The sequence below is a fragment of the Oxyura jamaicensis genome, chromosome 14, assembly GCF_011077185.1.
Source record: "Oxyura jamaicensis isolate SHBP4307 breed ruddy duck chromosome 14, BPBGC_Ojam_1.0, whole genome shotgun sequence".
In the NCBI taxonomy this organism is placed as follows: domain Eukaryota; kingdom Metazoa; phylum Chordata; class Aves; order Anseriformes; family Anatidae; genus Oxyura; species Oxyura jamaicensis.
The window spans coordinates 13,203,370-13,229,998 of NC_048906.1; the positions used below are offsets into that span (position 1 = coordinate 13,203,370).

The 26,629-nt window shown below is 43.4% G+C and overlaps 1 protein-coding gene across 3 annotated transcripts; it reads left to right on the plus strand.

Moving 5' to 3' along the window:
* Positions 1 to 248: 248 nt before the first annotated feature.
* LOC118174129 (TBC1 domain family member 24-like) lies at positions 249 to 26,629 on the plus strand. Of its 3 annotated transcripts, XM_035339242.1 has the most exons (10): positions 249 to 325; positions 3,533 to 3,583; positions 8,781 to 9,008; positions 10,729 to 11,761; positions 13,651 to 13,668; positions 18,051 to 18,209; positions 19,172 to 19,235; positions 21,979 to 22,074; positions 22,489 to 22,723; positions 24,086 to 26,629. In XM_035339242.1, the coding sequence occupies exons 4-10, from the start codon at positions 10,803 to 10,805 to the stop codon at positions 24,238 to 24,240; spliced, it is 1,686 nt and encodes a 561-aa protein (XP_035195133.1). In that variant the 5' UTR covers positions 249 to 325; positions 3,533 to 3,583; positions 8,781 to 9,008; positions 10,729 to 10,802; the 3' UTR covers positions 24,241 to 26,629. The 3 variants fall into 3 exon arrangements, with proteins under 3 accessions (XP_035195133.1, XP_035195135.1, XP_035195134.1); XM_035339244.1 differs by lacking the exon at positions 13,651 to 13,668; XM_035339243.1 differs by lacking the exon at positions 8,781 to 9,008 and having other exon boundaries at positions 296 to 325.

The following is a 26,629-nucleotide window of genomic DNA, read 5'->3' on the forward strand; positions in this document are numbered from 1 at the left end:
CAGCCTGGGTAAGAAAACAACCGCTTCGCGACCGGGCGCGGAGCCTCGCCGCTCCTGAAGCGCCCCGAGAGGAGCCCCGGGGCCGCGCTCCCTCACGGCCGCCTCCCCGCGGCCCCCTCACGGCGCTCCCGCCTCGCGCCCCTCGCCTCGGGGCGGCCGCTGCCGCGCACGTGCCACGCCGCCTCCCGCCCGGCCGCGCGCATGCGCACGCGCGGGCCCCGTGGCGGCGGCGACCCCGTGCGCGTGCGCGCGGCGCCCCCCGCGGTCCCTCCGGCTGGGGGCGCTTGCGCGGGGCCTGACAGGAGCCGCGGCGGCGGTGAGGGCGGTGAGGGCGGGGGGCTCGGGGCCGGGCCGGGCGGGGAGGGAGCGAGCGAGCGAGCGAGCGAGCGAGCGAGGGCTGCCGGCGCCGTGTGCAGCCCGGCGGCAGCCCCGAGCCCGGGGGGTCGCGGGCGGGTCTCGTTGGGGGCCGGTGCCGCCCCGGGCGTGCTGAGGGCCGGGCGGGCCGCAGCGCCCAGCCCCGCGGGAGCTCGTGAGGGGGGGCAGCGCCCCGCGGAGCGCCTCGGGACCCGGAGCGGTGCTGGGGATGCCCCCGGTGCTAGCAGCGTGTGTCTGGCTGGAGGGGCGGTGTGCGTGTGCATGGAGAGCTGTCTGAGCCCGGAGGTCTCGCTGCTGAGTTTGTTCCCTGAGTATTTCCAGGCGTCTGCCACAGAAGGAACTTTTTTACCGCTTTATTTTCATGCCCCTCTTCGGCGAGGAGCTGCGTGGGTGCACGCACCGCGTCCTGAAGCGGGAGGTGGCTGCAGGGGTGCTGGGGCTGACGGAACGCTTCCCACTTAACGCCGAGTTTGAGGCCCCCTCTGTAACTTACCCGGGCGTTCCTCAGCCCTCCTGTGCCGGCACCAGGGCACGTAGCTGAGGGGTGCAGCCCGCTGCTGGCCCTGGCGGTGTCAGAGGCACCTCGAGGGCCGGGGTCTTGCAAGTGAGATGGGGGAAAGGGATGCTTCTGTACAGGAACACGCTGCCTCAAAACTGTGGGTTTGTGTCCAGGTCCCATAAGGAACCTGGGGCATCTGAAAGCTCCTGTGGCTTAGTGACAAGCTGAGTAGGATCGACAGAGTGTCTGGGAACACTCAGGGAACAAAAACAGCACAGATTGCATCTGGGTATTACCAGAAAAAAGAATTCCTTGTTAGAATCTCCTAGTTACACCATCAGTAGTAGTTGGGGGGTGTTGCTATAGCTTAAGGCGGTTGCTTTGCAGAAGCAGCACTGGGACCTTGATTCAAAGGACTCCAGCCACAATTTGTATTAGCTCTTTGTTGCTTCCAAGCAATGCGTTACACTTCTGCCCTTTGTAATTTGTAAAATAGCTGTGGGTAATACTGCACGATAGCTAGGCATTGAGAACCTTTGTACTGGGTGTCTTTCATTAATATTTGAAAAAATTGCAGGAGTTTGTGCAGCTAGCGTTTGAACGCTAGGGGAAGAGCTATCTGCTCTTTCTTGCTGTTAATAATTAAATGTTGCCAAGTGAAGTTTGTAACAAGCTATCTGTGGGCCTTCCACATTCAAGTGCCTCTGCTCATCCTAACCCTCCTGTTGCAGCCCTTTGTTTCTCCCCTTGGTTGTTTTTGCTTCTTCTTTCTGTTAATTTGAACTCTTGAAACAGCCTCCCCAGTCCCTTGGTCAGCTGTGTCCTTCGGGTTGTTAAATAAACCCAAAGAAGTTACACCTGCACTGAAACTTCTGTGTCCATAAATTCAAGGCAGGCAAGCGTTAAAGCAAACCAGTCCACGCTGCTTGTGTCTCTTGCTGCCTCCAGCACCAAGGTTATTGCAATCTGATAATACTGCCCTGGCACTTGTTTGGGCTGTAAGGGCCTCTGCTCCAGTGCTGAAGCTGGATGGAGTTAGTAACAGGCAAGTTGTTGGCGACAGACCATAGATCTTGGTCCTTGGTGTTCTAGCTCTCTAAATTGCATTCTGCTCTGCCCATGTTAAAGCTGCTTGTGTTGGGCTGTGTGGATACGTGCTCCGAAGCAGGTAGGTGTACGGTAACACTTGGAAGAGATGAGCTGTGTTAATGGCTTGAAAGAAACATTGCTGGTCTCCACTGATAGCTTTGAATTGTGACTGAGAATTAAAGAGCTAAAATTCCTTTTAGAAGTCTGGGGGTGCCTTTATCTTTAGATATAAGTGGAATATTTGGATATGTTTGCATAGCGTGTAGCTTGGGGATGAGGGCTTGCAGCAGAGTTCACCTAAGGAACGCTGGTCGTCAGCCATTTGGTTCCCTTGTGCCTGACCAGGCAGTCACGGGACCTTTCTGATATAAAAATAGGCAGAGCTAATTGCACTGTATTAATGATTGACTTGCTTGGATTCCGTGTGTATGGGTGGGAGCACGTGCTGGAGGCGTCCAGCTGTGGAATCAGCTGTTTCTCTGAGCTAACAGATGTAAGCACTCTTATCTGTGTTGTTCCTGCACTTAGGCTTCTCCATATCTCATTTGTGCTCCTCTTGCTGAAACTTCCTCAGTTCAAGGACAGCTACCTGAGCTTTCAAACGCTGCAAAAGCCCCGGTGTTGATTCCCACTGTCCTGGGGAAGGAGTTTGATAGACTGTGTGTTTTATCGTGCTTGGTAGGGACACAGCTCTGTTCTGTTACCAGATGGGTGTAACACCTGTGTGGCTACACCAGCACTGGGTTATTTTGTTTGAGTTTTCCAGGAGAAAACAAGTGAAGGAAGAAATAACTCACATAAAAAGGTGCTCTCATGACCAGATTTTGCAGTCATTAAAACTGTTATTTCAAAGTCTGCTGGGCTGAATATAATTCATTTGAAAAGAAGACTGATGTGTATCAGATTAGTTCAAACTGTCTTACCTAACAGGACAAGAGCCTGGTCCAATGACTGGTATCAAGTAAGCTGATTTGAACCTGTACTGCACTACGTATCTCCAGAATATAGGTATTTTTGTTTCAGAACTGGGGATCTTAAACCTAAAAAGATAAATACTGCAAGCTGTAGAGCTAGTACTCTCAAGTCCCCTGCCTATGCAGAAACTACCTGTGCCCTTTGGGGAGAGATGCTCTTCAGAGATTACAGGAAGGACACCAAATTCTATGTTAAACAGGCAATTTCATAGATCAAAACACTGGGGAGCACTGCAGGAGAGCTGGGGCAGAGGAGAACCAGCAATAAATACAGAGGGAACACTGGCTAAAAATATTTATTACAAAGGTGCCACAAGCAGTAATCCTGCTTGTGGTTTGAGAGACTGAAATGAGTTGTTTATGCTGTAAGCACTTTAATAGTGTGGTTAATTAGCCACTCTTCTCCATTGTGAGGGTATTTGCCCCTTGTTCTCTGTACTCCAGAGGCAAATACGAAGGTTGGAAGCCATGCAGAAGTGCAGGCAGATAGCTTTTAGAAGTTACAGAGGTCATTGGTGTACCTAATGCGTGTGAGTGCTGCCCAGCACGTTCTTCTTAAATGGTCTGATTTTATTTTTTTTCTCCTCATCAACAGACCTGGCAGAAGGGAGCAAGTCAGAAGATCTATGCGAAGATAAGTTCTGCGGTAAGGATTAATAAAATCCCTTCAGTCTGGGGGAAGGAGGGGTGTTACGGGTGCTGTTTTTTTGTTTTTTTCCTTGTTTCCTTGTTTGTTTTTGTTATAATATCCCACTGTATAGAGGGAATGCTTGCTTTCTAATGTAATTCCCCAGGGGGACAAGATTCCTGCTTTACATCTCAGTGTGCCTGTAAGCCCTCCCCTCCAACTGAGAGACTGGCATCTGTGGATCCGTGCAGTGACATTTGACAGAGCAGACGTCAGATACTTTAAGTCCCTTGAAGTTTATTCAGAATGAGCATGTGGATAAGGAACACCATCTACTGCAAGGCAACTCCTCCATCCTGTGCTCTGAGCTACCTTAATGGTCCTCTGACAAGGCAAGTCTTCCCAAAATTTTGCCCCACTAGTAAGACTAGAGATTAGCAATCTACAATAACAGTAAGATTAAAATCTCAGCAACCAGTCTGTGGCTATAAATGCCGTTTGATTTTTAATGAAATAAGGTAGTGCTAGCTTGGGATTGTGCAGTGATTGCTTTTACAGTATAAAATGCTGTTCCTGTCCCTTTGCTGCTCCAGGACAAGTGTTCATGCTACTCTTGGGATTTTGGTAGGGTGTAACTTTTGGAAGACTACAGAAATAAGAACAATATATTGATTTATTTTAGGTTCCCTGAAATGTAATTGTTGGCATTCTGCCCGAGATTAGATCCTCCTTTAATTCTAAAGTGTATTTGGAACTGGTTTGGTGTTGGTGTCTAAGTTTTTTCTTGTGTGCAGGATAATCTACCTTTTGTTGTTTCCGAAGAGGGGTAATCCATCACCAGGGATGCTAGATTATGGAAGCTTTTCTTTTGGGCAGATTTGGGAAGAGGGAGAAGATAGGGAGTTTTACAGAGCTGGAAGAGATTAGATTCTTTATAAAGTTAAAGCTGACAATTTATAGTTTTCATAATGCTTATGTTACTGTAAATCAAGTCTTATTTTCCAAGAGAAAACCTCTATGCCTTTAGCACTTAGTGCAGAAGATAATAAAATAGTCTGATACGATAATGATTTCCTACTCCATTTTCAGCTGCCAGCTGAAATCATGGGGCTGCAAAACTTACCCTGGAATAAACAAGTTCTGTTGGTAGCTGCTGGTGTGCATGGCGTGCACCTCCCTGCTTGCTTACTACAAAGGCAAAGAAGACATGCAGCAATTTCTATAGACTCAGAGTAAGAATCATAGCATCACAGAATGGTTTGTGTTGGAAGAGACCTTAAAGATCATCTAATTCCAGCCTCCCTGCCATGGGCAGGGACACCTGCCAGCAGACCTTGAAGTTCTTTAGTTTGAGTGTGTAATCCAGTCCCCAGGCAGGTATAAAGGATCAAGTGCCTTGAATATTCACAGAGCTAATAAATCATAATCATTTTAAATCATGTCTTGATATCTGAGACTTCTTATTTTAACTGGAGAGAGTTTAACGAGGTAGTTATCGACGTGGAAGATTACGCAGCAGAAGAGGTAACCTGTAGGGACTTGTGTGTTCAGTTAGCCCAGGGTTGCTTGTTCAGCTGCCCATCGTCTAACTTTGGTTTCCTTTAAGCACTCTGTGACTGCTGGACTAAAGCTTTGCATGTTCATATGTTACACTGGGAGATATTAAATCACTTAAACACATTCTAGCATTTAAATTGATAAAAAAGTTATATTCTCGTAAGTTTCCACACTGGTATTTGTACTGCTTTGATTAAATTATTTTCTTTGTTTTAAAGATAACATTGGGAATTGGGTCGTTGGTCTGTTGCCTTGATAGACTTGAAATGGCACACTTCATATTTTGAAACTCCTGGTTTCAAAGTAAACTTTTTAAATGAGTAGCACTTAATTCATTGTATGAAATAGATTTACTGCTTAAATTCAGTGTTTCCTTTTTTTTTTTTTTTTTAAATGGAAAATTCTCCCCTTAGTTGGTCCTCATGTCTGTAATGGCATAGGCAGGACAGAAGCTCCTGATCTTTGATAACATTTACTATCCAGTACCCTCTTACAATGCTCTCTTCCTTAGCATTTTGCCCCCTTTGTGGGACCATTCATCTTCTGTTCCTCTTTTTTTCCCCACAAGATTTTTTTTCAGACCTTTCTGTTGTTTTGGGAGTGTTTGGGTTTTCTACCTCTATGGTAGAAAGTAAGTACTAATAAGTACAGCTCATGGAATCAACAACGATTGAACATTAGAAGTGCTCGTGTTGTCCCAGGACAGGAGATGGCAACGAGGGGTTGCTGTTCGTAGATATAAGGCCTACACATTCTCTTAAATCTAAGCTACTGTCATTTACCAGACCAGCATAGATCATCGCGTTTCTGAACTTTTTATTGTAATAAAATACATGATTGGTTAATCACTGATTATTAAAAGTCCCTGATTAAGAAGAGAACATTACTCGTGCTTTCATTTATAAATGAAAGCACAAGATTCTCAGGCAAGCCTTCAGTGACTGTGCTTCATATGCAGTGGTGACATCCACAGAGAAATCATCCAGATGCTTAAAATGCTTTGCCCTGCAGTGTGCTCTTACCAGTACCGTCAGACCCTGTCAGGTCTTCTGCGGTTTCTCAGAGAAGTCAGAAGTGAATACTCGTTTTGTGCCAACAGGTTTCTAGACTTTGTCCCTAAAGAGCATGAAAAACAAAGGGGAGCAAATAGCTCAGCCCCTGTTGTGACTGATAAACCAGTGTTAGAGCGTTATCCAGAAGCAGCAGCCCAGCTTATGCTGTGCACGGTGCCTGGGGCAATCCATAAAGAGATCGAACTGCATTTAACCGCATCAAAGCAATCCATTGAACTCTTGTGTGCTCCACTGAAAAGGATTGTCAATTCCAAATGCATCAGCATGGTCCAAATTGCTTTCCTACGCGTGATGAGCTACTTGTGTTTGGCTTGTTCCAAAGCTAAATGGAGTGCTTAATTTTTAGCTCTGCATGTATCTTCCTAAGTGGTTTGTGGAATGGGAAGTAATTGAAACTGTAGATGTAACGGGATGGCACTGTGATGTCCGGCCTTGTTTCCTCATCCATGTAGCAGAGATGTCAAGGTATGCTGCTGTAAGCCTGGACTCGGAGAAAACTGTAGGGTGCACTGAAGTATTGTGCAAGAAAGAGGAACTGTTCGTCAGTTGTCTTTTCTTCGGCAGCATTACTTTCTTGCTGCCTTGCTTTGTCCTTCTATCAGATTCGTTGGTATATAAAGCAAAAATCTCAGGTGTGATTCAGCGTTGTTCAAGGATGGGAAGTCATCTCCTTAGGGCTTGGGGGGTAATTTTCTTCAGCTGGAGTGAGGACAAATAGCTAGAAATCTCAAGGAAGAAGATTTCACCTGTTCACATGCCTTCTGCGTGGGTTAGTTCAATGAAAGAAAGTGGACTTAAGACAGAAAGTGGACTTGAGCCTTTTCTCTGGCTGTATCACTACAGCATAAACAGGAGACAATACGCTGCAGCTCTGGGAGGTTAGCAGTGGTCTTTATTTGTTGTACAGCAAAAGAAAATACTTGCTTCCTGTTAGCACGTTATGAAAACACATGCCAAAATATCAGTTGTCAGTATCCAGCTGTGCTGTACAGTGCGTAGCAAAGAGCTGCATCAGAGGTGTTTGAAAAGTGGTCCTCATTAAAATCAACAACTGTGCGTGGGGAAGATGAAAAATGTTATCGAAGTTTAGGTTTCACGTTACACAGTAACTACACTGGATGCGGGTGAAGTATCCTAACAAGCTGTTAATCTGTCGTACAACTTTCAGAAGGCAAAATTGCAGGATTGTTTAAATAGGACAGGGAACGAGGCTTTCCTGATGATAATTTTTTAAGGAACTTTCCTGTGTTTATTAAAATCAGTACCAAGTAGTTTAATCTCGGGTTTTCATCAAAGCTGGAATTTTTAAATTCCAGCATTTTAAAAAGGTTTAGAATATAAATATTTCACTAAGGTGGATATACGTACTCTGCATTTGTAGAAATATTGGTACTCCACATCAGTTGTAATTCAGGTATTTCAGTTTGCTGATCCTTGCATTTTGGAAAGAATCAAAAAATCGATTATGCAAATTACGTATTTGATTATAATTGATTGTTATTTGATTATACAAATCAAAAAATGATTATTTTAATGAGCTGGAAGTAGAATTGATTAGTTTTGTGATTGAAATATTGAAATACATCTTGCAAAACTTACGAGGTTGCTTTTGTAAGGAAACTTACGAAAGTTGTCCCTAGCCACGTTAGCTTCCCTTTGAAGGAAGTCCTAATTCAAATAGTCTGTTTTCTGACTGATGCATTTTTAGACGCTTTTGTAGATCTTTTTTCCAAAGGCAGTATCAGGCTTCTGACTGCCACAATTTGCTTCATTGCTCTATAAAATTCAGTGCAGTTTTCAGACATCTGAAAGTAGCCTACACAACAACGGGAAGAATTAAGGGATGGAATGGAAAAATGGGGCTGGATTGGCAAGCTTATTTCTTAAAAATGTAGTCATTGACTTGAAATCGTGCCAGTCCCAGTTCAATGGTCGTTGCCTGGTTTTGAATTATAATGATTATTTGCTTCGTAGTTTTAGACTTAACCTCGGAAAATCTTTTGTCTGTACACAGCCAGAAGATTTCTCCCAGCCAGCGTGCTCAAAAGTTCTGTCAGATTTCCATCCCCTGGCCACTGATTTCAGTGAGCTCGCTGAGGAGCGTGCGCTCATCAAATTATTTAGTTTCTGGAGAAACTTCCAGAGGGAAAGATGGCATGCAACCTTCAAATATGCCTGTGACCCGGAATGATAGAAAATAGATACGAATTTATATGAATACATGATATGAAGCGTGTGAATGATAGCAAAAAGCAAAGAGTAAGGAGAGAGAAGAAAGTAAATAGGAAAAAGGACAGAAAAGTAACTCTGACCATCTTGTAAGTTCTCTCATAAGGTGGACATTTTAATTAACCCTCCCTAATGTAAACATAAGTGGTTCCCAAAGAGTGATGGCAGAAAGGGGAAGCTATTTCATAATGGAGACTCCAGCAAGTACAGGGTTGTAATAGTTTCTGTGCTGAAGCAACCATGAATTGTATGGTTCAACTTTCTGTACTTTGTTCCCTCCTACATAGAAATGTATTTTTTCTCCACGAGGGTATTGTAGAATTTCAATTAAATATAAATTTCTCTGTGTTTCCCAGGTGGAGAATGACAGAAAAATGTTAACAGAGCTACGTTGACTCTGCAGTGGGCTGGTATCCCACCCTTACTCCTTTGCAGATCCCGAAGATGTGCTCTCAAGGAAGCATTGTTTCTGAACATCATAAGGTAGCCTGCTTTCAGGTCTGAAGTGGGGACAACATGTTGCCTCCTTTAATTACAGCCTGAGAATTAATTTCATATGTGGAAGAACACAACAAAAAGAAAAGGTGAGCACTTCTTTATTGTTCTTACGTTCTACAGTGTAAAAGATGACTCCCCAATAAATCTGTTTTCATAAAATCTGAGAAAATATTTGGAAGGAAGGAGCCATCCAAAAGGCTCCTGTGTGTTGCTGACAACCTTATCAAAGAGAAATCTTGGAGTTTCAGCACATGGTTCCAGAAAGAAAAAAAGGTTAATTCCTTTTTAGCCACAATCTAAAACTATCTAGATTAAATGTATGGCTGTCCAAGCTAATGCTCACTGTATGTTTATGAACTTCTCTGAACTTGAACCAAAATGTTTGTTTTACTTTACTGTAGCAAAGTAGGAAGGATGAATCATGTCTTGATGGTGTGTCTGCCTTGAGTTTCAAATCCTTTTAATGCACCAGTTATAAAAAAGACCACAGGAGTGCTAGTAAAGGTCAAGTTCTATGCATCGTCCAGTCTGTTGATACATGAATGGCAAAAGGTTTTCTGGAAGCATTTCAATAACTGTTTTTGTTGCTTTGGCCTTTGCACATAATGTCACAATCATACAAATCAGTTCCATGGGCCTGTTGCATTTTATAGAGCTTATCTGCCGCTGCAGAGTCTGGGGGCGTGCTCCCCAGCTTTAACCTGGTGCTGAGGCGCATTGATAGAGATGTTCCTGCAGTGGACTAACTTGTTGCCTGCTGTCACTGCTGTGTTTTAGTGGCAAACTGGAAGGGGAGATGCAGTAAATTAAAGCTAATTCACGTATGGGCATTAGTGGTTGCAGTCATGCTGGCTGCTGGGACACAGGTGTGCTTTGAAGCTGGAGTCAGCTGGTAGATCATGTTAACACGTGCTTTGAGGAGCTAGAGGCTAGGACCTGATCTTTCGGCTCTCGCTGCGCTTACAGGCTAGTGTGTTTTTAAAATGGTCTAATGTTGGTGACAGCAGGCCCTCTAGAGGGTGGTGTGATCATAGAAATGCATACAAAATCAGAACCAGCAGTCCAGTGCGGTGCTCAAGAGGATTGAGAATCAGTGTCGTGAAGCTGTTTTAAGCTGATGTGAGCCCGTATTGCCATCCAAAAGGGTGGTTCTGCCTTGTCATCTTTGCACTGGCACTGACGTTGGCCTAGTTGACCCTACAGCTGCACATCTTGCTTACCAAATGGAAGAATTGTACATCAACAAACTAGTCTCTGCGACTGTGTGACCACGAGAGCCAGTACCAGCATAAAGGAGCACCTAGGAGCACGTGGTTGTGTCTAGCAGGAGGTCAGCGTCTCTTTCTACTGGCTGCACAGTCTTGGAGCAGTTTACACTGCTCATGAAACTGCATAATTTTAGGATAAATAACAGTTACTTCCCCAGAGAGTTAGGAATAGAGACTGCAAACTGGACAAGCTGTGGATATTTCTGAGTGGGATGTTTCTCTTCTGCAAGTGAGAAGTTAATTTACAGGTCTTTGCCTCTGCTCGGTCCTTCAGTTAGGAAGTTCACTTGATGTGCAGATGTGCTCAGAATCAGTCTGTGGGCTGGCCGTTGATAAATAACTTTGATATGAGTTACTGACAAGTATGTAATGAGAATGGCAGTGATGTTTGGCTTAAAAATAAAAAGTGCCTATATATGTCTTTTTGCTTTGGAGAACAGCTTTGGCAGTGCAGGAACAAGCTGAATGTATGTATGTGTGTTCCTAAGGAAAACGGGAGATCATCTGTTACACAAACTCTTTTTTTTACTTCTTTCAGGAAAAGCTGCAAGACATTTAATGATGAAATAGTCTCAGTTCTCATTATTTTTCTCATATGCTTCTCCTCAAGCCATGGATGAATACAGCTGCTTTGTGGATTGGGACAAAATGGATGTTACTGTCCAGAGCCAGGACGCAAAGGACCTGACCTGCACGGAGTTCCAGGAACTCAAGCAGCTGGCCCGACAAGGCTACTGGGCCAAGAACCATTCTCTGAGAGCCAAAGTGTACCACAAGCTGATTAGCAACATCCCATGCCGCACGGTGACCCCGGACGCAAATGTTTACCGCGACATTGTTGTGAAGATTGTTGGAAAACGTAACAGTAGCTCCCTACCACTGCCAGAGTTTGTTGACGACAGCCTGGTCCCTACGTACTGCTTGAATGCTGAAGGCATTGGGGCAGTCAGGAAGATTATTTTGTGCATTGCAAATCAGTTCCCAGACATATCGTTTTGCCCAGCACTGCCTTCAGTGATAGCTTTGCTCCTTCACTACAGCAAGGATGAGGCAGAGTGCTTTGAACAGGTTTGCCGCATCCTTGCTTGCAACGACCCTTCGAAGCGGCTCATTGATCAGACGTTCCTAGCCTTTGAGTCCTCGTGCATGACTTTCGGGGACCTGGTTAACAAGTACTGCCAGGCAGCACACAAGCTGATGGTGGCAGTGTCCGAGGACGTGTTAGAGGTGTACTCTGACTGGCAGCGGTGGCTCTTCGGAGAGCTGCCCATGGTATACATCGCTCGGGTCTTTGATGTGTTTCTGGTGGAGGGCTACAAAGTTCTCTATCGCGTTGCACTGGCTATTCTGAAATCTTTTCACAAAGTCAGGGCTGGGCAGCCCATGGAGTCTGACAGCATACAGCAGGATATTCGAGCTTTTGTGAGAGACATTGCGAAGTCAGTGTCTCCAGAGAGGCTTCTGGAAAAGGCCTTTGCTATCCGCCTTTTCTCACGGAAGGAGATCCAGCTGCTGCAGATGGCCAACGAGAAGGCTTTACAGCAGAAGGGCATCACAGTCAAACAGAAAAGGTAGGGGTCTCCCCACAGGTAGTCCGAGTGATCTCCACTCCTGAGATCCTGAGCTTTTCTCAGTCTGATGAACAGTCCGCTAGTCTTGCGTGCCTGGTGGGGGAGAAGAGCTCTGCTGGTGCATGCTGATACCTCTGCTGACTTTTTCTGTGTGGACTTGGTTAGAAAAAGTCAGCAGCCCAAAAGTTAAGCATTGCTGGGACTGAACCGAGAAGTGTGATGAATTCATAATTACTTTTTACAGGTATATGTTGATTGCAAATATTGCATCTCAAAAGTGTCTATCACAGGCTGATTTTAAACCAAAAGACATTTTATTAAAGCTGGAAAAATACTGGTAACTTACTGGGAAGAGAAGTACCCAAACAAATACAAAGAATCTTAAGATGAGATTATTAGTATAAAGCATGAATTTCGTGCCGTCCAGTACTGTGAACCCAGGTGCTTCGTTACTGCAAGTAGGCAAACACTGCCTAGGGTGGGAATGTTTTCCTCACCTAGGGAGTTTGTTTTACAATAGGGAAGAAATAAGTAAGTCTTATTTACAGGTTACTTTTAAAAGTAGTTTGACTGCAAACCTCCTGAAAATCAAGGCATAGTAACCACAGGTAGGAGCTGGCTGGTTTTGTGACAGGTACAGGTGCTACTTGAAATAATGACTTTGAAAGAACAATGTAAAAGGAAAGAGAGGATACCAATCCAGAAGATGATTGCATTATCTCTTGTTCAGAAACAGGAGGAGGAAAAGCCCGCTGGGAGCAATGGACCAATGAAATCTTGGTCCAGTATAATAGGTAGCCTTAATAAAAGCTTAGCAAAGAGACCTCTGCATGTGTACATCTTACAGCCAGTTATGTTGCTGAGTAAGTCACAGTAGTTGCACACGGGTATGTTCCGTGGTATTGAAATAGCCTTACCCAATTCTAGCCTACAGAATAACTTAAATGTATGTTAGCTGAGCTTCTTGCATGTACGGTGTATGCATAGTTATCTCCATGAACCTTGCAGTCTTTTCCAAGGGTTTATTTTTAGATTTGCGGTTTGGTTTACAGCTGCCTTGTGCTTCACCTTGCTCTGAGACTGTTCTGCCAGTGTCAAATGTGCCAAGGCACTCAGCCACTGGAAGCTCACGTTGGATTGAATTCTGATCCTTGCATTCAGGACTTGCAGCAAGCAGTACTAACTCTTGCAGGTTGTGTATGTTACCTTTCGTTCATGTACTGAAGCTCAGAAGAGTTGTGATATCCTTTCTGAATCCCTCAGTATATTCTTCAGCAACAGAGTGAGAGTTAAACAGAAGGTCCAGCTGCTCTGGGTGTTGTAGAGGCATTCTCACTCGGAACAGTGGTGCCTTCAGAGCAAAATGTAGTAAATTTACACCCAATTAACTCCAGTAGTAGTAACCTCACCAGGCAGAGTTGCTAATGAAAAACTTTTACCATCTTTGCTTTTTCAAACATATTTCTCATTCTCCATTATCTGGGTACTGCTGTGAACCAGGCTCAGTTTGGATCCTGGTGTACACATGTGGTTGCTGGAGAAGTGAGCTTTTCTCCACTGCTCAGTAAGATGAAAGTTCTCTTGTCCAGATGTGCTTGGCCTGTGCAAGAAGTTAGTGAATTATTTTACAATCAAATAACTCTGAGCAGGCAGCAAAAAGGGAAAAAATAAAAGGTGGAAGATAGAAAGTATTTTAACCTAACCTGTCTTTTTTTTTCCTTTGCTTGGTGATTCAAATCAAACTGTACTTTGTTTCTTTCCAGGCTCCTCACATTCACTTTGTCATGGATGTAGAAAATCACTGATCTTTTCTATCTTTTTTTTTTTGTCTTTCCTTTTACGTTCTTCTTCTGTCAATTGCACACCCACTGCACCCCTCCTGTCTGCAGTGTGGCATCTCCAAAAAGGTAGGCTCAACACTCGCATCTTTGCGCTTTGCTCGCTTCTTCTGTCTTTAATTAGCTGGTAATTTTTTTCTAATCCTGTCATCATTGCTAATGCTGGGGCAAGAGAAGCAAGGCAGCAATTACAGCATCAGATTGCTGCGTAACACCTACTGAATGCACTCTTGCAAAGTTAGTTCAGAGCACCTGCAGAGTCCTACGAGCGGGGGGGAATGGGCACAGCTGGGCAACGCAGCGTTTTTGTACAGCAATACGAGTGTATTTTCCAGGATGGAAAAGCTTGATGTTAGTGAGGGATTTAAGTTGTCTCTGCACTGGAAGAAAAATTGTGTGGGTGCTTTGTTTGTTTTTTTTTTAAAAAAAAAAAAAGCAACATCCTCAGAGGTCTTAGGTCCTGTTCCACGTCCAAGCCTGGTGGGTGCTGTTGCAGTTTACGTACGACATGCTCAATTATTTCCTACTTTGCAAGCTTTCCGCAACTAATTGGAAAGATGTTGGACCGAACCCAATTTGGCACACTCCTGCAAGTGACTTGTCTCAATTTATACCACATTGTATTTACTTTTATGTGGTAGCTTTTTGAAAGAGGCAAGATGACTTTTTGCTTGTGTGTCAAGGAGGTCAGAGTTACTCAGCCATATAGCATTAGTGGTTAATTCAGTCATTCATCAACTCTTGGCCTGAGAAGCATTTCTTAAAGAACAAGAACTAGTGGATTGTAACACCTGATAAGCAGAGAAAGAATAAAGACTGCCCTGTGATTAGTACCACAGATGGATGGGTCTAAATTAATGCTTTTGAGACTTTTTTTTTGGCCTTGTTGCAGGTGCCATGGGTTAACTTTAGTGAGAGATGCACACTAACATTTGTACTAATTTATAAAAGCCAATTGGAATAATATCCTCGTGTTTTCATGTCTGAAAGAACACCTTAAGAGGAAACTTGTCAAAGTGTGTTTCATATCACATACCGTGTGTTGAGGGTTTTGTCTCTGAAAAATCATCTGCTTTTTAATTCCAGCCAAGCAAATCGTCAAAGTTCACATATTATTTTACCTTAGTTACAGGATTCTGGAAAGAGCAGAAAGCCTTGATTTCTGCCAGGAAGCAGAGGTTGGGTCTGACACAGGTGCAGGGTGTCCGTTAACGCCGGTCTCAACGCAGGATTGTTTCACCAGCAGCAGCCGTTTTTGACTGAGAAGAAACAAATCGCTTACCCCACACGTTCATGTCCTAACCGAAATTATGATGGCTTCTAAAGGTTATGCAGACCCAGTAAGATTTGACCCAAAACAAAGTAGAGCGGGGAGAAGTAATTTGGTGACTCACACTTTGGCATGTGATATTTGTAAGTTATCTTGGAAAACACGTAAGACCTGGCTGCTGTGACAGCTGCTAGCATGCACTGTCAACACTGGCTTTATCTTCAGGAACTCTGAAGTCTTGGAGGCGCTTTGTGTTCATGATAGAGCTGCAAAAATAACTTCCCTTCTAAAGCTGCAAATAAGCTGGTTTATTAAACACTTAAATTTTGTTAATTTCTCATCCTTTACTTTCCTTCATGGTAATAAAAATGGAACGTGGCTTTCTAATGTCGGCAATTAATAGAAAGCTGTCATGCAGATCCCAATAAGCTGACGTGAAGGATTGAGGAAGGGTAAAACCTCCATGGGTGTTCAGTTCTGGTGGTGCCCATCCTGGTGCAGTGCCAGGCCACGCTCAGTGTTCTCTCAGGCAGTGGGGGTTTTATTTTTTTGTTTTGTTTTTGCTGGATGATCCTGAAAGGCCTGTGGTGGTGGTGAAGGCTAAACCTGATTTTCAGCAGCTGCTGCAGACCGGAGCCTCTTTTTACTTAGCCAACTTGAAAATCAGCTGCCCACTGAAGTGATGGTTTTCAGCATTGTTAACAAATATTTTTAAAAGTTAACAGAAATCCTGCCAAAAATGAGAGAACAAACGCAGGCTAGTTAATCATCTCTCCAGTTGCAATTTGCTGAAAGGCATCAAAAAGTGAAGCAGCACAGGGTTTGGTTTTGAGGGGACCAGCTGAGCTGTGGGTTGTGTGATGGCACTGGTGGCAACACGGGACGTGGTGTCCAGTTTAGGCACCTACAGCTGTGATTTGGAAAGAAGTCATTTTATTTCAAATACTTAAGTAAAGCAATACTCTAGGTTCCACTCATGGAATGGTGACGTGAAATATCAAATGATTCGCGGTGATAGTCAGGAGCCAGCCTGCAGTAGTGTTAAATGGCCAGGTGACTGTTCAGTGCTTTTAGCAAACCAGCAGGATCCGTTCGTAACGGGGATATTCCACCTACGTGGGAAAGCTGTAGGAAGACACGGGGTACTGGAAGTGATGTGCTGCTATGCATCCTGCTGAAACACGGGGCTGGAGGGGGGTGTGGGCAGGGAAGTCCTCAGCAGCTCATAGCAGCCAGGAGGAGCAGGGCTGAAAGGCAGGCACGCTGCAGTTGAGAGCCTTTTAGGATCCAGCACTTAGGTTTGCTGCCCAAATAGATCTATGTAAGTGTGAAAAATGTACTGGCGAAGCACAGGAATGGTTACAAGGGTTGCTTATTTGATGATTAGTAAGTTTGTGTAAAACTTTGTATGTTTGCTACTAAGTCTTAGCCTATTTATCATCATTATTTTTTCCTCCAGAAATGCACTGCAATAAGCCAGTTAACAGCCCTGCATGTTTTTTAATTCCTTGAATGTGGGAAAAATCTCTTAATTTCTGATGAACTAAAACCAAGGCTTTGTTTCTCCGATCTGTTCGTAGTGCCACCAGTCTTTTAGCTGCAGACAAGACAGGACCAGGAGGGCTGAGACCAAAAGTAAGATTCTGAAGATGTCCAAGGTTGAGCTGAGGCCTAAAGTATGGTTCTGAAGGTGTGGGTTCCGGTCTCGGCTCAGACTTTGCGTCAGACCAGTTGACCTCTCCCGTGCCTCAGTTTGCTTGTTTAAAGACAGAAATACAATTCAAAACCCACTGAAGGGTAGGCTGGTTAAGTAGGCATCCATAGACGTTTCTGGGTAACTAAACAATGCAGGGCAAGTATGCAAGCAGTGACTTAGTTCATGTTGCTAAAGGAAGCACTCATTTTTTTAATGACCTAAGAAGTCACCTCATGAGAAATGTTGGCAGTAAGGCAACTACACCAAATTTCAGTAAGCATTTCCCAATTTCTCCTGGCAAGCACTGCTTTAAAGTACGGTGCAAATGCTGATTGCTTGGTACTACAGGGAAGAAAAATAGTTAATATATATGTGTGTGTGGTTTGGGGAGCAGCTAAGATATCCAGATATGTTACGATATGCAGTATTGAGGTCCTCGTTGTGCTCCACAAAGAGAGGAGAGAAGTGCAGAACTGGCCAAAAAAAAAAAAATACTTGCAACTCTTCCACAAACTGAACCCTTGCAAACTACCTAAATCTTAGTTCAAGTAATTGCTCTTCAGTAACTTAATATCTTGTGCGAGTTTATGGCACTTCTACCATGCACTTGACCATCACGCTTGCATTTAAAAGACTTTAACATCAGTCATGGATGCTGTAGCACTTGTTTAATCCCCAGGCTCTGAGTTTGTGTGCTTATTTAATCTGAGAAATGAAGGCTGGCCATGATGTTTCTATTTTTATTACCTTAAAGTGTTTAAAGGCTAAGAATTGGTTTTCATAATTGTATCAGGCCTCTTGGAGAGGGGGCGGGGAGGTTGATTTCTGGTGTGAGCTGCTGGCATTCCCTTACTTCGTGTGCTCAGATTCCATCTGCAGCCGTGAGGTTAGGAGCTTCTTCACTTCTTAGTGAAGTGGAAGTCATTCGTAATGAAGTATTTCCAATTGGTGGAACTTTAATCCAAATATTTGAAGCTTTTGCAAAGTTGCTTACCATGCTAATAGTGATTTCTCTAAGATTTCTGAGGGTCTTAGGACAATACAGGCAGCACCTCAGAGGGGAAAAAAAAAAAAGCACTACCTGTTTATTTCAGCCCCTGACCAGGTATTTTGGTGCTGGTATTTAAGTGTAGAGATCCGTTACACAGCAAAAGTAATTTGTTCTGTTTAAGGTCATGGTCAAGCTAGCTGGCTCACCGTCATGTCCTCTATATATACAGATGCAGGCAACAACAGCCACGCAGAAGTATTGCTCAAAGTATTCCAGTAAAACCAGACCACTGGATCTCCAGGCTTATGTTAAACTGCTGTAGTTTATATACTTCACTATGTCATGGCCTTCTGGGCCCATGGGCTGCAGCTTTGGACAGTGGCATACCTGCTAGGGTCTTTAGATGTTCAGCTCTTTGCTTGTTGCCATCCAGTAATCAGAAACTTGGTTTTGTTACATTATTGTTTCTCAATGTTTCATATTGTATTTCTCAGACAGAACGTGCACTTGGCAGTCCATGCTGAGAACTTCAAGTCGGAAATCGTCAGTGTGAAGGAGATGCGAGATATCTGGTCCTGGATCCCAGAGCGCTTTGCACTTTGCCAGCCCCTCTTGCTCTTCACCACCTTGGAACACGGCTGTAGCCTGAGCAGGTAATTTTAACTCTCCCTGCACCTCTCTAATGTAGAGCAAAAAAGAGAAACCAACGACATGTTCACTGGGTTGACGTACAAGACACGTCTCGTCAGAACTGGATCTAAAAAATAGTATGTGATGGAATGTAAATGTAACAAATTCCTCTTGGCTTCAGCATTTGACCAGGATATTTCATTTGCCAGGATGTGGAGAGCCATTTTAAACTGTCCGCAACCAACTAGGAAAGTCAAACATACATCAGTTGCGAATATACTGCCCTGAGACTGGTTCATTCCCTGCTGGTTATAAATCGTTTAACTCGGTGGCGGCTCTGTAGACGTTTTTGATGGATCTGTTTGAATATGCTTGTCCAGAGGGAAGTAAAGGAATTGGAAACTGGAGGTTCCTCTACAGTTTCCGTTTGATCTGTTTGTTGTTATTAAAGTGAGATAAAACAGGCATGAGTTTTGCTTGCATTTGACACAGAAGACTATGATCATAGAGCTCCTAATCATGACAACATCTCAAATCCAAACACCAAGGTAGGATGCTGACCTAGCCTTAAGTGTCCATGAGGCAAAGAAAAAGCAAGCAAAGAGAATGCAACGTAATTATTTGCTATGAAAACAGAAGGCTCCTGTATTACAGCCATCAGTCCTCAGAACACAACTTTCTTGTATTTCCTAATGTAAAATAGTATAAAACGCTGCTGTTTGACAGGTAGCCAGGTAGTTATTCTGCAGAGGCATGAACAGCTCTACAGAGAGATAGGTAGAGAAGAACTGCTGGATAATGTTTGCATTCAACTGTTATTTGCAGTGGACTGTGGAAAGCATTTGAAGGAATATGCAGAGACTTCAGATATCTCTTTCTGCCAGGCCATCAGTTGAAGGAGGAGGTGGTGTGTATTGTTAGAGTGGAAATGAACTGCAGCTGATAATGGTAGTTGAGTGCTTTTTTTTTGTGCTCTGCACTTCAGGTTCTATTCTCACAGTGAGGGACATGAACCAACTCTTCTTCTCATCAAGACCACAGCAAAGGAGGTGAGTGAGGTAGAAGACAACTGATGAAATTAGGTTTTAGTCACTTGTGCAAGGTTATTGCAACACAGCACAGTTTATAATGAAGTGGAGAGTCAAGGGACGTGGAGTTGCTTTTTGTTTGTTTTTAAACGGTGCATGCTTTAATTTTTTCCACTTGTTGATTGTGGGACTATAAATTCTTGGTTAAGTCTTGTACCCTAGGTCTCGGTCAGTTATTCTAAGTAATGTGGGATGATGTACTACAGTAACTCACTGAGATCTCAGACAGAATTACAGAATCTGAAGGAGACGCTGCGGAGGTGTGTTAAATTCATGGTTCATATAGGATATATTCATTTTCTTCAGGATATGAGGAGAGAAAGTAGCAGAATTTAAATGCTATGAATAATACCAGACTAAGATGATCAGAGGGCTGGAGCACCTCTCCTGTGAAGAAAGGCTGAGAGAGCTGGGGATGCTCAGCCTGGAGAAGAGAAGGCTCCAGGGAGACCTCATTGCGGCCTTTCAATATTTAAAGGACTCTTTACTTGGGTAGATAATGACAGGACAAGGGGGAATGGTCTTAAACTAAAGGAGGACAGGTTTAGACTAAACGTTAGGAGGACGTTCTCCACTGTAAGGGCAGTGAGGCACTGAACGGCTTGCCAAGAGAAGTCGTGGATGCCCCATCCCTGGAGGTGTTCGAGGCCAGGCTGGATGGGGCCTTGGCCAACCTGATCTAGTGGGTGCCATCCCTGCCATGGCAGGGGGGTTGGAGCTAGGTGATCCTTAAGGCCCCTTCTAACCCCAGCCATTCCATGATTCTATTCTGTGATTCAACATAATCACAGAATGGCCAAGGTGGGAAGGGACCTATGAAGGGACCTCCAGTCCAACCCCCTGCTGAGCAGGATCCCCTAGAGCACGTTGCACAGGATCACATCCGGGCGGGTTTTGAATATCTCCAGAGGAGGCTGCACAACCTCTCCGGGCAGCCTGTCCCAGTGCTCTGTCATCCTCCCAGTAAAGATGTTCCCCTCATACTGAGCCAGAACCTCCTGTGCTTCAGTTTGTGCCCGTTGCCTCTTGTCCTGTCACTGGGCACAACTGAAAAGAGACCGGCTCCATCCTCTTGACACCTTCCCCTCAGATATTTATACACGCTGATGAGGTCTCCCCTCAGTCCTGGGCTAAACAGGCCCAGTTCTCTCAGCCCACTCCTCCAAGCTTTGTGTAGTCAGCAAACTTCCTTAAAAACATAATGTGGAAACAAAAGCATTAGCTTTATCTCATGCTTTGAAAAATAAAAAAGTAAAAAAATGCATAAAACAAGAAAGCTTCGCAGAACCTCAGTGACCACACACAAATACCTCGTGTAATGAACGTCTGTTCTCTGATCCACCACGCTAGACTTCCGAATGTTCTGTGTATAATGTCAAGCTATTAATACAGTACGGAGCATTATATCGCTGCTTGTGTTCCTGCAGGATGACTGCCCACTAAAAACCTCCCGTTCTACTCTTTTTCACATCTACCTAATGCTACGGGTTATTTTGTAGTTCTGTATGCTGCTTCTGGCAGTGCCAGACTTACTGACATGCCAGTAGCTTATATGATGCCCATTATATCTGAAGGGAAGAAGGAAAGTACATAACGCATTATTTTGCTGGAGTACATTACAAAGTCTAGCTTGAAGTGATGCTGTTCTCATAGTAGTTAGTTTCTTACTCCTAAAAAAAAACGTACACACACAAAGTCCAAACAAAAAAAGGAGAAAAGTGGCGGGTCTTTTGATGGGGATTTTTTTTTTTTTGGATGTTTGCTTTTGCCAGGGGACACATTCCTTTTATTCCCATGTTTCTTTGTATTTTGGAAAAAGGAAAACTAGTCCTCTGTTTTTGCTGGCTCTCATGCATTTCATCATAGCAGATCAAACGGCATTCTAGCCTTTTTGTTTACTTCATGCACATGCTTTTATCTATGTAACAGAATTACTCTTCAATGCTTCTGTCGTAGGAGTTCTGTTTGTAGTGCTGGTGGAAGCTCAACAGCAAGTGTACCTTGCAATGATTCTGTTTAACCATAGTTCTGAAAACATGCAGTATTGCTTTCATCTCATTCTTAGAGATTCATTGTTTGGTCTGCCTCCACTTGGCAGTGATGCTTGTTGCTGGTAGTGAGAAATTCTTCCAGTGTGAACAAGGGAGTCCGCAGCACTCAGCCATGGGGGGCTGTTTTTCTTTATCAGAAGCTAGCAAGCTCCATGCTGTTCGAATACGCTGCTTTAAATATCTGAGCTAGTTTAGAATTGACCTAACTAGACTGATTTTAACCTGCAGTTTGAAATGGAGAGAGAGAGCCCAAGGCTACTATTTGCCAGCAAAAAAAAATTCAGCCAGAATTACTCATACTGTAACTTGTGGTGATGGTGTTGCTTTGTGTACCAAAATGAAGCAGAAATCGGGATTTACAAGTCTGGAGTGATTTGTGTTTTGGTAGCTGGGATTATGTTAGAACACTTTTCCTTTAAGGCCTATGAGTTGTAAAATAATTCATGAAACACTTGGTATTTGAAGGATACTCAGTAGGTTAAAGCATTTTAAATCTATATCTATAAGTACTTGTGCTGTCTTAATCCACTGTTCTAGAAAGTTTGAAAATTAAACTAAATAGAACCTGCAGTTCTGGACTCTGAAATGTTGGTGTCAATTGGTTTAACACGCTTCTTCAATGGAAAACCTCCCGCCCTTGCTGTCTGCGCTAGGTCTGCGGTGCTTACCTGTCAACTGACTGGAGCGAGCGGAGACGAGGCGGGAACAAGCTGAGTTTCTTTGGAACTGGGGAGTGCTTTGTATTTAGGGTGAGTAAAATGTTGTTGCTACCCAGCAGTATGGCAAAACACTGTACTGGTATAAGTAACTCGTGCTTTCCTTCCAACTGAGGAGGCTGGATTATATGCCCTGCTAGTTTCTAAGTCGACTGAGCTCTTAAAGTTGAGTGGAGAAAGTTTTACTTCTTGATTTTGTGGTAAGACATTTATTTCCCCATGCACAGAGTATTTTCTAACAAGATATATTAAGGTAACATGGGAACCACTGCATCATTTCTTCAATCACCTAAAAAGCAAAGGTGTAAAGAAAAATAACATCTGACCTAAAACACAGTTTGGTCCAATCTTCACTCTAAGGGGCTTGAATGTTGTTTTCTCTGCAGAACTTCCAGCATTGTGAATGTTCACAAATTTAAAGTTTTGCTTTTCTCCTCACCTAAACAGCTGCAACCAGAAGTAGAACGCTATGAGTGGGTAATCATAAAACACCCAGAACTGGCCACAAGTGGTTCTGAACCAGAAAATCATGTCTCACCAGCTTCCAGCACCCTTTCGTCCCGTAGCCTTCCGTCAGACCCATCGGATCGCCTTTCTCCTTTCTTATCAGCTCGGCACTTCAACTTGCCTTCCAAAACAGCCTCCATGTTCATGGCTGGCAGCAGCGAATGCATCATTATAGGTAAGTCAGTATGAACACTCGAGCATGTATCTGGCCAGTTCTTCGTATCAGCTTTAGGTGAGAGGGTCACCTATGTTTACCATATCCGCGTTTCAGTATTGCTACAGTTAGAGAGAAGAGCGCCCAAAACCTGATGTCGTTACCCAACCAAACTTTCCATGGGGAAACTTAAACACTGTGCATTTCAGAATAAGATCTCTGATAGTAAGTTATAGTTTTAAGCACAGCCATACCTTTTTTCTGCCTCGTGATGAGAAATAGTTCTTGAAGAGGATCTTAGTTTATACTGAGGCTTTTGAATCACAAGGTAAAGTATAAAACTCTTCATTCTTCTGAAACTTCCTTGGATCTGTGATGCTGCTGACTTTGGCAAAAGCCTGCTTAGTAAGGTTGTCACCTAAGGTAGTTTACGAGCAACAGGTACAGCTGTAGTTTTTCTTTTCCCAAAAACTTCACTTGACACTTGTTGGGAGAGCAACTAGTCCAGTGACTTCATCTGTACCATCAAATGTCTGCCAATTTCCCACTTAGCAGCATGTGCTCCAATCGACCACAAGTTGGGCTGCTTGAGTATCAGCTAGGCTAGTGAAAACTTGAGTGCGTTTCTAACCGAATTGGAAATCACTTATATTGATGTATCACAGATAATTGAGAGACCTTTACTGTTCACTATAGGTAGTAATAAGAGAAATACAAGCTTGGGCAGTAGATGTATAAAAATTAAAGTTGTACACAATTCCAGGTGTAGACGAGGCTTTCTACCCTTCTGATTCTTCAGATGGTTTCTGTAACTATTCTTCCACGGTTGCCCTATAAGCAGTAGGGAAATCTTTCTTTTTGTCTTCCTAACACATTTCTGTTGAAATCTGTTTCACTTTGCTGCATCTCTGACTATAAGCTCTGTGAATATTGACAAAGATCCATGGATAATCAAAATCCTGTTCACTTTGATGTGTTTTCTAATGATTAAGAATACCAAGCCAATGCTGTTGCTTATGGATCTTGTTCTCCTCTCAGCTTTGTTTTCGATTGCTAAGTGTCTGCAGTTTTTCTTCACTGAGAGAAAATACGCAGCTGAGAGCTTTCACGATTCTCCAGCAATGAAAAACAAGCCTTAAAGGCAGGCAGTTGAGTCAGTGATCTTGTTCATACTGAATTCCATGAACTTAAAAATAAATAAATAAATAAAACTATTCTGATATTGTCATTTAAAAGCTATGCATTTGATCATAGCTCTTATACCTGAAAACAGCAAGTAAATACCATTTAAAGCTTCCAGCACTTACGTCGTTTTCTTGTATAGCAGTTTCACATCCTAAGAAATGCAAAGACAGCTTTAAATTCGTCCTTGTCTCTTCGCAGGAGGTGGTGATGGCCAGGCTCTTTATCTCGATGCAGACCTGAACCATGGAAGAACCAGCCACTGCAATACTTTCAATAATCAACCGTTGTGTTCTGAAAGCTTCCAGATCTCGGTCTTGGAGGTGTGGGGCTTCAGGGACACCATGAATGGCTGACATGACTATCATTATTCAGACAGTTTTTCAGTTGTCTTGGGATTTCCAGGGCAACTTCTAATGCAGGAGCCTAGTTAGAACATAATTAATTACCTGTGGGCACAGTGTTCCTTAATTTCTAAGCAGTGCACTTGAATGCAGGGCTTAGTTGTTTACTTTTATTTAAGGCAGGTTAAAGTGAAGTGATGTACCTGATTAACTCCTTAGCTCGTTACCTCTGGATACCAGATCTGGCTGGATTCAGGTGTTGATATTAGGTAAAAGTGAAAATGAAATGTATACATTAGGATGGTTTGAAATCAAGTCAATATCGCAGGACAGTTTTGCTGTTCAGTGCAATTCCTCAGAGACAGTGAGCTGCCTGAGGTGTACTCTAGGGCTGTGTGCCACTGGAAAAGGTATCTGGCTTGAGCTACTACTATCAAACGTCCTTTCACAGGAATATTGGAGACCTCAGATTTGACTGAAGGCATTAAAAAGTTCATAAAGGCATGACAAAAATTCATAAAATCATTGCCCTGCTGCAAACAGCCATTGTATAGACAAATCATGAGCAATTATCAGTACCATTTCATGAGAAAGTTTTGAAAGTCCTTCATTCTCAAAGGAACTGCGATTGCTAGTTACCTTCCTCCTTGTACCTGAGCCCTTGATACATTCCAGTTGCATCTGTTTGAGGAGGCTGCCTCTGAAGAAGGCATCCAGACAGGACAATCATATCAGAGGCTTGCTTCTTGTTTACATTTCTATTCCATATCAGTATCATAATTTCAGTCTGACTTGTGTTTCAGGCAGCTGAAAGCCTAAGATTCTGTGCAGTGCTTAGACACTTCCATTTCTTTGTCTTTTGTGGAAGCTGAAATGAAGCTTTAAATCTGAGAATAATTGTGCTGATATCACTAAGTGTTTGGGGAATTAAACTTGGGCGTACAGAAGGTTAATGCACTCTCCTGACGTTAAATGGAGGAATGTGGGAGGGGAATCTTCTATGTAACATTGTTCGGGGAGTAAAGGAGTTTCCCAGGAGAACTCTAGGTGACACTGTTTTTCCATATCATGAGTCTTCCCTGTGATGAGATTCTGAACAAGGTCGTGTTCTTTTGCCATGTGTGGTTGGATCAAGTGTGGTTGATGCCAAGAAGTTCTTGCTTTTTCCTGAGAATTCAAGCGTGCAGTTCTGTTCTGCAAGCACACCTCATGCTCTGTGATCTCTGGAGGCAACTGCTGACTGTCCTTATCTAAAGCTGCCTGTATGTACTGCAGAGCCTCTTCCACATGAAGCACAAGTACATAAATATCAGTGGATAGTCCAGAGCGTGCCACAGGGTGTTCCCAAAACTTCAGTGAGAGATTCACTAGGAAGGTGATTTACTGCTACGAGTGAAATGAAGGGAAAAGAGGAGGTGAGGGTTTGTTTTTTTTTGAGCTGTTCAATCTAAAAAACTCTACTGGAGTGGGGAAAATGTTGTTACTACTTAATCTTGAAGTTCATAAAGGGAAAAAAATAAATTTTTTAGTGGTTAAAATCTCAGCTGGGCTGATCAGAATCATGTTAATATTCAGAGGTCACAGCTCAGTCAGGCTGATGATGTTGGCATGTTTAACTTGTCAGCAATGACAATAAGTGTCTTGGTAGATTGTTGCCACTTGAAAAGTCAATGAACAAGCCTGGCAAAAATGTGAGTTTCTTCTTATGGTGCCATTTTGAATTTTTTCAGAATTACCCCTTGAAATACTGAATTGCATATAAAATTTACAACATCTTTTGCACTGAGTATGTCTGCTGTTAGCTTACATCATACTGTGTGAGGGTAAGCATGGGTCCTCTTTCCCACCTAGCACTCAGTGAGTTGTGCCTGGCTGTTGATTCACGTCCTGCTTGCTCTTTTCATGGGTTTACTGTAAGCTTGGCTGAACTGGCAGGATTGGTGTAAGACTTACAGATATCGATGGGAAGGGGCTTGAACTTCTGGCTTTTTACAAGTATGGGCTGATGCTGCTTTATTACTTTTTTTCAAAGCTGGCAGTATCAAGTTGCACTCAATAATATCCCACAGACTTCCTCTGGCAAAATAAAACACTTGGAAGATGGACCACGTTTAGTAGGATTTCTGAAGTGTAGGTGGGATTTCTTAGCTTTGTCCATAACAACTCTCTTTTCAGCTTGCCTGTGAAGTGCCCTTGCAAGAAAATAATAGCATTAATTTTCAACTTGTCAAGTCTTTGGAAATTCCCTAGAGCTGCATTTTGGCAGGGTTTGTGTGACTTCAGTATTACACTCCAAATGCTTTTATGTGCAAAATCTCTCCTGCTGGTGGTGGTGATGTGACTTTTCTCTCTCTTCTTGCTGGATGTAACTATGTCAGTAAAACCCGAGTGCTGTACCATG